The sequence below is a fragment of the Paroedura picta genome, chromosome 9 (assembly GCF_049243985.1).
Source record: "Paroedura picta isolate Pp20150507F chromosome 9, Ppicta_v3.0, whole genome shotgun sequence".
NCBI lineage: Eukaryota > Metazoa > Chordata > Lepidosauria > Squamata > Gekkonidae > Paroedura > Paroedura picta.
Genome location: NC_135377.1, coordinates 28,010,737 through 28,026,090, shown reverse-complemented (window position 1 = coordinate 28,026,090; position 15,354 = coordinate 28,010,737). Strand labels below are relative to the sequence as shown.

The 15,354-nt window shown below is 40.3% G+C and overlaps 1 protein-coding gene across 5 annotated transcripts in view; it reads left to right on the top strand.

Moving 5' to 3' along the window:
• LOC143844656 (uncharacterized) overlaps positions 1-15,354 on the top strand; it is a 33,682-nt gene that overhangs the window by 1,615 nt on the left and 16,713 nt on the right. For 2 of the 5 annotated variants that reach the window (XR_013234070.1, XM_077352079.1), the window contains exon 2: positions 12,705-12,796. The exons of 1 other annotated variant lie outside the window; for it this stretch is intronic. Coding sequence is in view for 1 of the 4 variants with exons in the window: in XM_077352079.1 (XP_077208194.1) it covers positions 12,705-12,796 (92 nt within the window). In the remaining 3 variants the exon portion in view is untranslated. Of the gene's footprint in view, positions 1-528; positions 733-4,981; positions 5,191-6,608; positions 6,699-12,704; positions 12,797-15,354 lie in introns of all 5 variants that reach the window. 2 more of the 5 variants (XR_013234068.1, XR_013234069.1) reach the window with 2 other exon arrangements.

The window sequence follows — 15,354 nt, the reverse complement described above, 5'->3', positions numbered from 1 at the left end:
GCTCCCATCTTGTAGGAAGTAGCCCTTGAGCCACATGTAGCCATGGGCAGCTGTACCTTGGCATTGCTGTCTGTTCTGGCACCCTGCATTATCCTGAATGAGATGGGGGGCTAATGAGGTTTGTTTATCAAGGGTCATATTTTTGATCGAAGTAAAATATGGTCGGGGCGGTAGCATCTGTATGTAGCGTGGTATGCATTGTGGAAATATTCAGCTATGAAGTTCCATAAGGCAAGCAAGAATACCAAAGTACTCTCTCTCTCTCTGCTACAGGGTGACTAGACCAAGGGTGAGAATATGCTTCTTGATGGAGGAGGGTGATGGGATTTAAACCTGGATTTCTCCTGTCCTCACCCTTTAGAATTCCTTCAGAATGGGTCGTTTCATAGCAGTACTCTACAAGGAGTCTGCAGATTCTTCCACCTTTTTGAGTTATATAGGTCTTGTGAGCGGAGTTCTTAAAATACTGGCTAGTACTATTTTCATGGATTGTTCTAAATAAAGTTCTGATCTTACTATTTTGGGAAGTGCAAGGCTGGCATGAAAATGAAGGAACATAGCCTGAAGTCACTGAGCCACCGCTGGAGATATAGCGGAGCCACCACCAGAGAAGCGGCAGGACTGGCGGTGAGCCTGTGGTGTGGGAGTGGAGCCGCCCTGCTGCCAGCCTGGACCTGAACCACCAGCTCCCGGGCTGCCACACACCCACCCCGCTCCCTTCGCCGGGGGAAGGTGAGAAGGAGGGAAGGGAGGCTGCTCCGCACCTCTCCAGCCCTGGTGCTCCGCATGCCTGCAGCCTCCCCTCCCCAACCATTGCCCAGCTAGCGCCCACTGCATTCAACACTGCAGCGGGCTTTTTTACTAGTTTCACTCTATTTAACGGGTGCAGAAAAGTCCTGAGAAATCCTTCAGAAAACCCCAATTTATATGCACAAAGCAGACATTAGGTCTCCCCACCTGTGTGTGCCATTGGTCAATTAGCATTGACTTGACTAAACTGATTGGCTAGATTAGCACTGTTGATTTACATGTCTGCTTGGATCCTGGCTGGGCCTCAGGCTCAATCCTTGGCAGATCCACGTATACAACGGGTGCTATCAATTCCTTTTGAGTTAGAGAGCCAGTGTGGTATAGTGATGAAGAGTGGTGACCTCTTATCTGGAGAATGAGGTTTGATTCCCCATTCCTCCACGTGCAGCCAGATTGGGTCACCCTGAGCTAGTCACAGTTCTTTTAGGGTTGTTCTTGCAGAGAAGTTCTGTTAGAGCTCTCAGCCCCAACTCCCCCACAGGAGGGAAAAAGAAGGCAAAGCGATTATAAGCCACTTTGAGATTCCTTCAGTTTGTAAAAGAGCAGAGTACAAACTCCCAGCTCTTCTTCTTATGGTGACAGATGAGGTTAAAAGAGCACTTTTGGTGTGTGTGTGTGGGGGGGGGGGAGGGATAGCACAGTTGTTTCTGGACTACATGCACACACACTGCAGGTACACCTGTTTGGCTTCCTAGGGTTTTTGCACAATATTGTGGAAGCCTACTATTTTAAAAAATCAAGTGGATAGCTGAGTTGGTCTGAAGTAGCACAACAAAATTTTAGTCCAATGGGGCCTTTTAAGACCAACAAAGATTTATTCAAGGCGTGATCATGCACACGAAAGCTCATGACTTTATTGGTTTTAAAAGTGCCACTGGAGTCAACTTTTGTTTTACTGTTGTTAAAGCACTTAAGGGTTTTGATAATTATTATAATCTGACATGTTTATTTTGATTCTGTTATTTTGTGTTTTTGTTACGTCTCAATGGCATACATATTTGTCAGTTACCTCCAGCCTTTGTGAAAAAGGTATGATTTTTTTTCATAACTATTTTTATTTTTAAAAGAGTAGGATAAAAAGAACAGAAAGACAAAAGGAGGGGTTACAGAGCAAATCGTATATATCAAAATCATTATAGACTATCAAATATAGAATAAGAAGAGAGTTTTCTCCCCATATCCCCTTCATTCATTGTAATCCTCAGAAATTCTCTATGACATACAATATTTCTTACTTCAGGCATTTTAAATTTCTAATTTAAATTTATTATTTCATAAGCAATATGTTTTATAGCTATATTATTAATTTTCTCATTGCTACAAATTTACTGCTATATTCATATGTTCATAGTAACAAGACAGCTTTAACAAAACTTGTAAAATCTTTATTTTTATTTATTTGGCCTAGGAAGCCGAAGTACCTTCCATGGGCCTTTTTAGTTCTTTTTGTGGTTGGAGAGACTTGTAATGTGTATCAGAGTACAATGAAACAAAATATACTTCTTCCATTTTCCTCTCCCTAAGTGATCTTTTGGCATTTGATACTGCTTTCTCAGCATTTGCTAGGTAGGAGTCACAATTATGTTTAGCAGTTATTATATTTAAAGCAACAAAATGGATTTGAATACTTTAGGATCTCCTGTTTTTTCCTAAGAAACGCAAAATCAAAAGGAATGTTTCTTTTAGAACAGGGGTAGTCAACCTGTGGTCCTCCAGATGTTCATGGACTACAATCCCCATGAGCCCCTGCCAGCAAACGCTGGCAGTAGACTGTAACAGAAATGATTTTTGCTATATATTCCCTGTCATGTAAGGAGATCATAGTCTGACGAAGAGTGCTTGTACTCGGAAGCTCATGCCCTGAATAAATCTTTGTTGGTCTTAAAGGTGCTACTGGACTCTGATTTTATTGTGCTACTTCAGACCAACACAGCTACCCACTTGAATATGCTCTTCATTTTGTCTTTCATGTCTGATTTTCCTGTTTTTATAACCTTTTATAGAATTTAAAAGGAGAGACTCGGTATATTATATATTATATATTATATATTATATATTATATATTATATATTATATATTATATATTATATATTATATATTATATATATTATATATTATAATTATATATTATATATATTATATATTATATATATTATATATTATATATTATATATATTTTTATATCTTGTCCTTCCCTAGTTGGCTCAGGGCAGGTAACATCAGATTTTAAACAAACAATATAAACTATATTACATATAATAAAAGTTCAACAAATATAAATTTAAATTTAGGTTTTAAAATTATTATTATTTAGAAAAACCCTCCTCTTTACAGACATTCGTGACATTTATTTTAATGACTTTGACTTTATAATATGCTTCACAAAACTTCATTACCCTCGAAGAAATGGAACTCTTCCTGATTTTACCTGAACTGATATGGCTATTTCTATTAGCTAAAGCAGTGGTCCCAACCTTTCTGAGGCTGGGGACCGGCAGGGCATCGGGCCCCGCCCACGCATCGGGCCGCGCATGCGCAAATGCACCATGCGCGGCCCGAATCGCGGCCTGGCCCCGATTCCCTCTCCCCGCCCTCCCGCAGTAGGAAGCTTCCCGGGCCGCAAGCTTGCGGCCTGGGAAGTTTTTTACTGCAGGGGGGCGGGGAGAGGGAGCCGTGGCCCGGTGCCATGGCCTTCGCGGCCCAGCACCGGGCCATGGCCCGCAGGTTGGGGACCACTGAGCTAAAGTATGGCTCCCTTACAGATAATCAAATGCAAGCCACTACTGCCATTTAAGTTCAGCAACCATTTCCAGAAAAACTAAAACTGACAAAGTAATTTTAAGTGGAACCATAAAAACCCAACTAGTAACAGTTGAGACCTTCAAAGGTTGAATGTCTATATTATTGTTAAAATTATATTACTTTTATTGTGCACAATTTTTAATAACAAGTTTAGGAATTAAAAACATATATCCAGCCCATTGGCTGTTGCAAACCAGTATGCCCTATGTAAACCAATAGACCAACGTGTTTTGGACCTTATAGGGCCTTCTTCAAAGGTTTGGTTTTAACACACACCAGTTCTTAACTCATATAAAATATGTATAGCAGCCAATAAAAGTTCCAAAGTAAAAGCTGTAAAGTACCAGAGTCACTTAATGAAAGAAGATGTCTAGCTTTCAGTCGTTAGCTCTCTTCCAAAGGCTGCCCAAAATTTTCAGTAGTTTGTTTTTTTTATTAATGCATGTGTTACAATGAGTGAAGCAGTTATATGATGGGGGAGAAAATCAGCAAAAAAACTAAAACTGACAAAAGAATTGTAAGCCACATCTCTCTGATAAGGCTCAATGAGTATTACATATTGCTATGAGTATTTGGGGGTTTTAATTTTTTTTAAAAGCTTTAAGAGGTTTTTTTAATACTAAAAAACCTGGCTTGGAATGTATAGAAGGGAAAGACGACTTGTTTGATGTTTCAGTTTTGTTGCTTACAAGAAAGTACTTAATTTTTACCATTAAAGTGATCTCTACTTTTTCCATACATATTGTAGACATGCTATCCACTATTTTTTTTAATTCTGCTCCTGAAAGTCTAAAATGTGTGTATTGTGTGGGTGAATACATGCCTGCAATATATAAATAGGTGCTTACTGTTTGTTAGGCATTTGTGAAGTTAAACATTTAAAAATCTCAGTCCATACTGTCATCCTAATAATAGTTGGACTACAGGTGGCTTGCGATTACTGGAACTAACATAAGAGGCTTATCACAAAGTAAACATGCCTAACTGGTGTTAACCTTTATATTTGCTGTTGGGAAACAGATCTGTAATAAAACTATGTCCTCCTGTGTGTACATTTTAGTTGTTAAAAAACCTTCTAATATGCCACATACAGAAAAATAAGATATATTCAAACAGTTAAATATGATCAGAGATCTCCCATCAGTCTTCAAAAGTAAATGGTGTAAACAAAGAGCCACAATTCATATCTGGATTGGATGAGTTAAGGATTTCTAAGACTTCAGCCCTTGATAATATGCTAATTGAAAAGAGGTTGGTTGCAATTTTGGTAATGTTTTGAGCAGGGAAATGTGGGCTTCCTCTTTGCCTGAACTTGATAATGCTAATGTGTTCCAAATTATAATTATTATTTTGATACTTGCTGAGGTAGGCGGTGCAGAATCAGGACTTGTGGAGATAACTGTGCCATGGGATCGCCAAGAATCGGACATGACTGAACGGTTGACAGCTTTAGTCTGTGCCTCGACATGAGTGGGTCGGTTAGCCTGATCTCATCTGGTCTCAGAAGCTCAGCAGGGTCAACCCTGGTTAATACTTGGTTGGAAGACCACCAAGGAAGCCTGGTGTCATCATAGAGAGGTAGGCTCCTCTGTTTGTCTTGGGCCTTGAATACCCCATGACGTCACCATAAGTTGGCTGTAATTTGAGAATCCTTTCTGCTTTTCACTAAAGAGTGTCACGCACATTCCCACAATTTGTTTAATCTAAAATGCTTCAGTGGAAACTCATAGAAAAATACATTGACTTTACTGGCTATAACATATTAACAATAGTCCCTTCTCCCAAGTGCTAAAAAACTGGCTTGGAGCTTCCACCAGTAGCAAAAATATTATACTGAAAAAACATAATATACGTTTTAAAAATATGTTTCTGCCTCCACAAGGACATTAGAGTGGGTGCACACTAGGAATTCAGTAATCCCCAGGCACACAAAAGCCCAATTCAGATTCAAATAGAGAAGCTGGAAGCTGCCGTTTGCTTTAGTGAGCAATTACATGTAGCCATCATTACTTGTAAGTTCCCCAGTGGAGTAAACATGGCTCCTTGGGAACAATTCATCTCAGGGAAATGGAGGGAGGGGAACTGAAGCCTTTTCTCCTTCCATGACGCAGGCCTGATCTAAATCTGGCTCCTGCACATCTGAGAACAATAGACCACCCCACATGGATATGATCCAAAGTCCTCATGGAAGCCCAGACTTTGAATTGTGTGAATCAGCCCTAAGTAAAAAGGGAGTGTATTGTCTCTTGAAATTAACTATCATCACAGTTAATTTCATTTGGAGTACTGTGTTCAGTTTTAGACACCTCAGTTGAAGAGGGATGTAGACAAACTGGAGTGTGGCCAGAGGAGGGCAACAAAGATGGTGAGGGGTTTGGAGACCAAGACATATGAGGAAAGGTTGGGGAAGCTTGGTCTGTTTAGCCTGGAAAGGAGGCAACAGAGGGAATCTGATAACCATCATCAAGAATTTAAAAGGCTGCCATATAGAGGATGGAGCAGAGTTCTCTCTTGCTCTGGAGGGATTGACCAGAACCAATGGGATGGAATTAATTCAAAAGAAATTCCATCTAAACATCTGGAAGAAAGTCCTGACACAGCAGTTTCTCAGTGGGTTTCCTCGGGAGGTGGTCTCCATCTTCAGAAATTTTTAAACAGAGGCTAGATAGCCATCTGACAGAGAAGCTGATTCTGTGAAGGCTTAAGGGGGTGGCAGGTTACAGTGGATGAGCGATAGGGTTGTGAGTGTCCTGCATAGTGCAGGGGGTTGGACTAGATGACCCAGGAGGTCCCTTCCAACTCTCTGATTCTATTGGAGTGTATACAAACGTTTCTATCAGAACTTAGGTTTTCATATAAAGATTCTTGGATTTCACCATCCATAGAAATAAGGAAACAGTTAAAAGATATAAAATCTATCAAATACATGATGAAAAACACCAGGTTAATGCAAAACAATTAGGAAATAAAAACATTAATTTCTATCTCCCTGAAAGCCTATCAAAGAGAAGAACAACTCAGAGAAAAATCAAACTAAGAAAACAGAGATGGTGGGAATAAATGGGTAGTCTTCAGAGTGGAGAGAGGTAAACATTACCTGAGATTTTATGTTCCTGTTGTACTGTAAATATCTAATGTTTGTACTGTGTATTAAGAACATAAGAAGTGCCATGCTGGATCACACCAGTGAACCATCTAGTCCAGCAACCTATTTCACACAGCAGCCAACAAACAGGCCACGGAGACCAAGGTCTTCCCCTGATGCTGCCTCAGAGCACTAGTATTCAGTATTAAATAGGACCACTGCATTCTTTTAAAAATGCAAATCAGGAACATGTTCTCCCCAAAATATTACCATGATATTTCAATAGAGGAGGTCCCAAGTGGTGCACTAGGACCTAGTTAACTTTTTGTAAACTTTTTGTAAATTATAAGACAGGGAAAACACCAAGAAAGTAAATTGCAACAATTTTTAAAGGGAAAAAATCCTCTAAATGATCGCAAACATTTCCAAAGCTGTAGAATCCTTTCCCTGCGTATAGCCTATATAACTATTTCCCAATAATTTGTAGCTATTAAAATATTAGCTAAGTACTCTGAGTCTTCAGCATAACAGAGGAACAATCAGCCAACATAAAGGCAGGCCAAAGAGGCAGGAAATTCCCACACAGGCATCAAAATTGAAATCTACTTTTTTCTGTCAAGGTTAATTTATAGTTGAAACATTTTCAGCACTAGCAGCTTGGCATAGTGTGCTGCTTGAGGTCACCACCCTCTCTATTGGCCTCTTATCAACTGTCTGCCCCTGCCCAGAACAGCTAGATACCATGCACACTCCCCACTCCCAAAAGAGCTATAGCCACTGTAAGGCAAACCACCATGACCAACAGAGTCTTCCCAGGTTCTCACAAGATTTTAGGAAGTCCTACTGGGCATGGGAACTTTAGCTGGACTGTGTGTCAAGATTCTTAGGGAATACTGTTTCAGCGGGGGGAAAGATGTGGCAGCAGGATGGTGACAGCATCAGAAGCCACCATCTTCCAAAATGCTCCACTGCCACACTTCACCAGGACCTGGATTTGGCAGCTATGCTGTAACTTCAGCATCCACTCTAAACAGTCAAACTTCAAGAAAGCATCTCTAATTCTTTTGCAGAGTTTTAAAAAAATTACAAACAATGTGATACGTTGGTGAGCTGAAAATGGCTTCCCTTTCTCTGGCGCTCCTTCTCTTTAGATAAGCTGTAAATCTGTTTCTGTCCCCTAAGGGTTGCCGATTGCCTTGTGCTGCTATTTGCACTCTGCAACCTGTTTCATAGCAAAATAAAGAATTATTTGAAAGAACTCTGAGTGCATCTTCCTGCTTGTGCCTACACTGCAGCTTCAGTTAATAAGAGAATAACATCACAATTAAAATGCTAAATCAAAATGACTTGAACGTGCCCTTCAGGTTTTCATACAATATGCCCAGACTTTCCCCCCGAACCCTTCAACTCGTCCTATTGGGTCTCAGCACAGCAGCCTTCATAACATTTCCTTGTATTATGCTACTTTATATAGTAGTTTCAGCTGAACTGAATTTGCCCGACAGCTGCATCTTGCATTGTGCTAAAAAGATGCTGCTGTAGCAAATTATATATCTATCAAATACACACCTGCAGTCAGAGAACTAGCAACTTAGTTCAAATCAATGTTAAATCTCTCTAGACTGCCTTAAACCCTATCACTCCATCTTAAGGATGACAAGTCACAAAGATACCACTGTCAGAATTCTCCTGTGTGGTGTCTGAAGGTATAGCATCCCAGCAGGAATCTTGACTTTAGAACCACTATCCCTTTGACCTCTTAGCTCCTAAAGCTCATCCTATTTAACCTTCCAAATGGCCATTCTCTTATTGTTTCCTTCCTGCCATCAATTTACAGCCCCTCCTGAGATGTTTTGGCTCTGACCTACATACCTTTGGTTCCTCTTCTCTTCAACTCCTTGTCACCAGTGTCCATTGTTTCCTGGGGTCCTTGCTTTTCAGCCAATTGCTACTTTGTCCCACTTCCTTTAGCCTCCTGTGTCTTGGCCAGATTCCTGAATACTTCTTTCTTGACTTTAATTGCATTGAGGTTTTGGAATCCCCTCTCTCATTAGTCTCTGCTTACATCTGTTCCCTGTGTCTTCCTACCATTTCCTCCACCTACCCTTTCCTGTCTCTTCCCCCCCCCCCTCACATTCCTTGTTCTTAATTCATTGTTTAGATGCACACTATCCACATCCACCTTACTTGTAGGCTTGTGACCCTTAGTTTTCTATGTCGTTTCTTATAAAGCTAGTGAAGAAGGTTGTTTTAATCCAGCTTGCTAGGTTCAATCAGGACGTCAGAAAAAACTGTGTAAGGTCTTAAGAGCAGCCTTTCTCACATTTTTTTTACTGTTGAGAAATCCTTGAAACATTTTAAAGGTTATGAGATCCCCAGAAGTAGTGCAATCATGTAGAATGTGGTTGGGAAGCACAGCTGTGTACACACCCAGCTGGGGCCCTCCCTTTCCCACTCCCTCCAGTCCCATCATTGGCCATTTGGAAGGGGCCAACATGACCATATATGGTCATATCACACTATATATATATATATATATATATATTCAATCTCATTCGGCAAACTCTTCCAGGGCCATCAGTAAATCTCAGGGTTTTACAAAACCCTGGTTAAGAATGGCTGCCTTACAGATTCAGCAGTTTTATAACTATTGTGTTCACCTTTCCTTGTTTTTTATGTTTGTGTTAATTTATTGTTGATTGCAGAGTAGCAATTAATTTGTTGATTTTTCTTTCTTCATATATGGCATTCAATATTATGCTATTTGCTACCTAAATAATTCTTGATTATATATTATTTCAGTCTTCTTCAATACATTCTAGAAACACCGGGTGAGGGGGAGCAGAAATAGCTCCCAATCGCCACAGTGTTCGCCCAGGTGTGGGGCCTCCCTGACGCGGCAAACGCAGCCGGAGTAAGTCCTGTTTGCTCTTACCTGAGGTTTGTCTTGTGCTGCTGAAGGATTTAGCTGGAGGCAAATTATGGCTCCTCTGACCTGGAAAGCCCAGGCTAGCCGGATCTCATCAGATCTCAGAAGTTAAGGATAGTTGTGCCTGGCTAGTGTTTGGATGGAAGGCCTCCAAGGAATACCATAGGCAGGCAATGAAAAATCACCTCTGAATATCTCTTGCCTTGAAAATGCTATTGGGTTGCCATAATTCAGCCATGACTTGATGGCATTTCCACCACCACCACCAAATTATGGCTGTTGTTTTTCTCTGCACTATGACATATTCAGATCCTGCAGTGTCCCATCTGCACACAGCAAGGAGTAAGTCCCCTTCAGAGCAAACAGAGGCAGTAAACGCAGAGCAAACAGGAATTGCACTGTATTCTCCAGCCACCAATCTACTGAAATGGATCCTGAATTCTAGATAGATTAATAGGATCTTATAGTTCACCTCCTACACTGTCCAGAAGTTTACATATACACGCCCAACCTGCCACTTCCTGTCTTCCTCCTTACAGCCTGCCAATATGAAAGAGAAAGTATTTGTTTTCTGATCTCATTTCTCTCTGTACTGCAGAAGAAGGTACACACACACTTGTGCTACTGCCCACCTCTCCTCATCCAGCTTCTCACCAAGCCTTTTTTAGTCAATATCATAAGTTTCTTCCATAAGTGATTGTGAGGAAAGCCAGCTAAAATAAACAGCAGAGTATTGTTCCCCCTCCCCACCCCCCTGGATTTACATTCAGCTGAGCTCCTCCTTGTTAGCAGCTATCAAGTAGCCCCTGCACTTTGCCTAGTTCTGATCCTCTCATTAATTCCTTAATTATTTCCAAGCTTTTTGGAGGGGGGGGGGCAGAATGTGCTAGAAGCAGTATTTCAAATGAGTAGTTACACAAGCAGAACTGAAAACATGCAAAAATTAAATTCATACTTCCTCTTAGTGTAACTGATCATTTAATTAAATGTTTCCTGATTTTGTTTCCTCTTTTCTTTATAACCCCAGATGTTATCTGGGAGATAACACAGGGAGAACTGTGACTAGTCCAAGGTCATCCAGCTGGCTACATGTGGAGGAGTGGAGAATCATAGTTCCCCAGATTAGAGGCTCCCATGCTTAACCAGTACACCACACTGGGGAGTCACACGTTAGGTATATCAGTCAACTGTCCATTAAATTTAAAACAATATTCTGTGCTATAAAATACTTCTCAAATCACAATTACTTGCTGCATGGTAAGACCATGTATTTAATATGCATCAACATTTGTAAGTTTTTGTTTTCATTTAATTATCTGCATTTAAAACATGATAAAAGTCTTAGGGGATTAGATAGATTTATGGAGGATATGTCTATCAGTGGCTACTGGCCATAGTGACTGAGGGGAATCTTTACATTCAGAGGCACTAAATTCCTGCCTCTATGCCCTCTTGTTAGCCTTCCAGAGGAACTGGCTGGCCTTTGTGTGAAACAGAATGTTGTACTAAGTGGTCTGATCCAGCAGGGCTCCTCTTATGTTTTTATGTATGTATTTGTTTCTTCTCTTTTTATTTGGTTCATTTGCACCTTCCTCTTTCTTGAAACAGCTTATGTTACATAGATTAGATCATATCTACATGGACAGTTCCCTTTATTCTGCATTCCACATTATATCTTATGCACAATTAAACTCGGCAGCATCTCTGAAAATGCCATGTACCTATCACAACTGCTTCCTGTCCTTCCTTTGAAGAGCTCAGGATGGCTTACAAGCTTCCTCTATCTAGAAAGTTTGTGAAATAGGTTTGGCCTAGAGAACGTGACTGGCTCAAGGCCACCCAGCACGCTTCATAGCTAAGAGGAACTCTGAATGCAGATCTTACCATTCACACTTCTACTTCATTCATTGTAATGGTGCACCATGTGAGCAGGTAAGAGGCCAGCTCAGGCCAAGCATCATGGGAAACATATGCACTGACCATGGGCTTTTGCTCAGATAAAGTCTACCTTCAGTCTCAGAAAACTTTGGAAGACTTCCTTGTAAGACAGCCATGCAGCCTAGTGACTAGCATGTTCAATGTAGACCAGGAAACCTGATTTCAAAATTCTACCCAGCTACAAAGCTCCATTATCTTTCAGTCTCACTTACCTAAGAACAGTTGTGGGTGTGGACAAAATGGATGTGTCTGGGTAAACACACTACACTTTAGAGCAAAGGCAGGGTACTGTGATTGTTTGTCCAGAAAAGGTATAAACCAGCTCTCTGGAGGCCTGCTTAAGGCAGCTTACAAGAAAAACGATAAAATAAAATCATTAAATTACAGCATAAAAACAAACCCTAAAACCAGAATGTACACACATTTACCTAACAGCTGAGATATCTAAAAGACAAATATGTTTATTGTGGCATAACATTTTATTGCCTAAGGTGAATTACCTGGGCTAGTCCAATCTTGGAAGTTAAGCAGTGTGAGCCCTCATTAGTATTAGATGAGAGACCCCCAAGGAAGTCTAGGGTCACTACACAGAGACAGGCAAACCACCTCTGAACATCCCTTGCCCTGAAAGCCCTATTGGATCATCATGTGCTGTCTGTGACTTCAGGATGCTTTCCTCCTCCATCACCACCACCAAGATTTTGTGAATTAGAACCTACTTTGTCAACTTAGCCAGCTCAATAGCCTTTGCACGGGCAGAAGGGTGGGGATAAATTTTGTAAAAGTAGTAAATAAATGTTACACTGTATAATATAGATGTACCTGTATGCAGAAAGAATGGGGAGGATGTTATTAAAAGTGAGGTTAAATACCCAGCAATCTTAAACGTACAGACGTTTCATTACTTAGCATAGCAAGAGTGGGGCGAAATCCAATTTTAAACGATCCAATTAAAATAGGTAACTGTAGCTCATGAGTGATGAATTAGGTGAATCCATTTCTACAGAAGATTGTTTTTAACCTAGCAGAAGAGAATTGTTTCACTTTTGGTTTATCTAGTTCCAGAAAGACAGATGGAATCTGATCTCCCTGTGTTTACCCAGCATCTGTCATCTAGTCCCCCATTTATCTGATTCTCAGGTGGCACAAGCAAGGCAACTGGAAGCTTCATCTGAAGCCTTCTCTGGAAAGTTGCACGTGAAGGCCCAGCTTGAGAAGATGCTGGGAAATCTGTAAGTGGATCATTCTATTCTTCATTAAAAAGAAACAAGAAAGAAACCTGTGAGAATCACAGGAGAATATCCTCCCTCAATCTCCATTTCCCACCCTTTTACTTCCCTCTATTAAATCAATGTTCATGCCTGACCACCTTTCAGTTTCATATGTTTCTCTTTCAGAATACATAGACTTCAGGCCCCTTTTCATTGTGTGATCTTCTTCAAACTTTTTAAAACACTCCTAAGTTGTGCAGTATAGCCCTAACCAAATGTAGCATTTAATTATTACCATGGCTCTACTGGGGTGCCCTGAGCTGCCACCGCCCAATAAGCTACTTCTCTCCTCTCGAATCTATGTAACAACAACCAAATTATCATGTGTTCCAATGCTGCCAAGACATCTCAGTGGTGCCGCTGTAGTATTGAAGTGCTATGTTGGGCTAGTGTTTTAGCATTCCACACAACACATTTTACAAAGTTCGAGGAAGGTTTCACGATGAAAAGGGGCAGGGGGTGGGAAGCGTGACTCTATTGGAAGCACTGCAGATATTTTAAACAGCACACCACAGTGATTCTGAAGCATGAAGAAGAAGCACAAGTGAAAGAAAGCACTTTATCTCATGAATGGCTGGACCACTCTTTACTAACTGGACACAAGTGGGCTTTGTACGCAAAGGTAAATAAAATCTGTTAGCAGCCAGTCGCTAAACCATTTGGTTCTGAAATTGGCTATCAAAATGGATTACTAAAGCTGTCTTAAAGGCAGCTTAATAAACTTTTAATTGGAGTCACAATTCATTGTTTCCCATCTCCGGTATTTTGCATTTCACTTTATTGTTAGCAAAAACTGTCACAAATTGAGTCACCCAGCAGAGGGAGCTCAAACTGCCTCTTGAAGACCATCTTGGAAAATCAAACTGAACCCAATGTCTGGGGTGGGCGAGCAATTTAGATGACACCATTTTTGTCTAGAGTTTCTAGTTTAATGTTCTCTGTACATATTTATAGATTTATATTCTGAGAGCAATGTTTGTTAATTTTAAACCAGTGTATATTGATTATGAGAAATATTAAACCTAATGCATCTCTTTGAACAGGTGTTCATGTAATATGACCATTATTTAATATGTTTAGTGGCAATCTTTAGATTTATCATAATAAATGGATTCATATAGTATGTCACTAGTGAAAAATAATACACCATCACCATTATGTCTTTGAACACACAACCTGTCCAGGCAATGTATGGAAACATTTGAAGATTACTGCAATATAGATGACAAGCAGAGGCAAGTCATTTGTAATGCAAACAACCATTTTGGTCATTGTAGGTTTTTATAGTTGCACTACAAATTGAATAGATGTATTTTTGTAGACTGCTTCTTAGGGCAAGTTTTACATACAGTGAACAACATGAAAATGTTTCTGTGTAGCCACCACACAATTATCATTTTTCATAATAAGGCAAAACTCAATGTTTGCTCCCAGACATCCCCATACTGGACTACTCTGAAACTAATTTTTGTTGCATGGAAATATAGTGAATAGAACTACCCTATAGCAATTTAGAATCTGAACAGCTTGACAGAGTTTGGTCTTACCAGGAAACTACTGTTTTGATTTTGGGTGCTTGGATTTAATATGAAACTCAAATACTGAAAATCATGTGTCTTCAAATAGCCCTCCATTGGACTTTCATACTTGACAGTAATTTCTAATCGTCTAACACAGAACATATGGTTTGGATCTGGGGGGGCGGGGGAAGTATAGGTTAGAGATGAAGCTGCCATAAGTCTGTGGGTGCCTTTCTGCAGGATGGCTGACAGTCTATTATTTAGATTTTTATACTGCCCTTCCATACGGTTCTGGGTGGTATTACAGGCCTGAGGCTGTAATAAAGTCGTAAGACTCCCAAAGCTATACCTGTTAAATAGCAAGATAAGGTATACAGTAAAGTACTAAAGAAGTGCTAAAAGAAGCAAGAGCTCTGACTGGATAGCCCAGGCTAGTCCCATATTGTTGGATCTCAGAAGCCAAGCAGGGGCAGCTGTGGCCAGCATCTGGATGGGGGACCATCATGGAAGCCCAGGTTCACCATGCAGAGACAGACAATGGCAAACCACCTCTGAAGGTCACTTGCCTTGAAAACCTACAGATTTGCTGTTGCCATAAGTCAACTGCAACTTAACATCAGAAAAAAGACGAGAATTATAGTTGTTTCTTTTCAGAATAAAGTTACTTTATTTATAGATTATTCAATGTGTAAGTTTGTGTCACATGCTCTACAAACAGTGCCCGAAGTGGTATTTCATTAAAACATAGAACAACCAAATTCAATATTTAAAATATGAACCAATAAAACCACACCAGAAGAACAAATAAATCTAACAGGCCATGGAAAGTGCAATCATAAAACAGTGGCAAGAAAATATGGTCTCAACATTTCATTTACTGATAAAAAGTTTATAAGGAGGAAGACAGGCAGACAAGGGGATAAGTCTTCTGGAACCAGCACTTGTTCTGATAGAAAATTGGCTGACCCCTTCACCATCCTGAGTAGATGATGAAGCAGG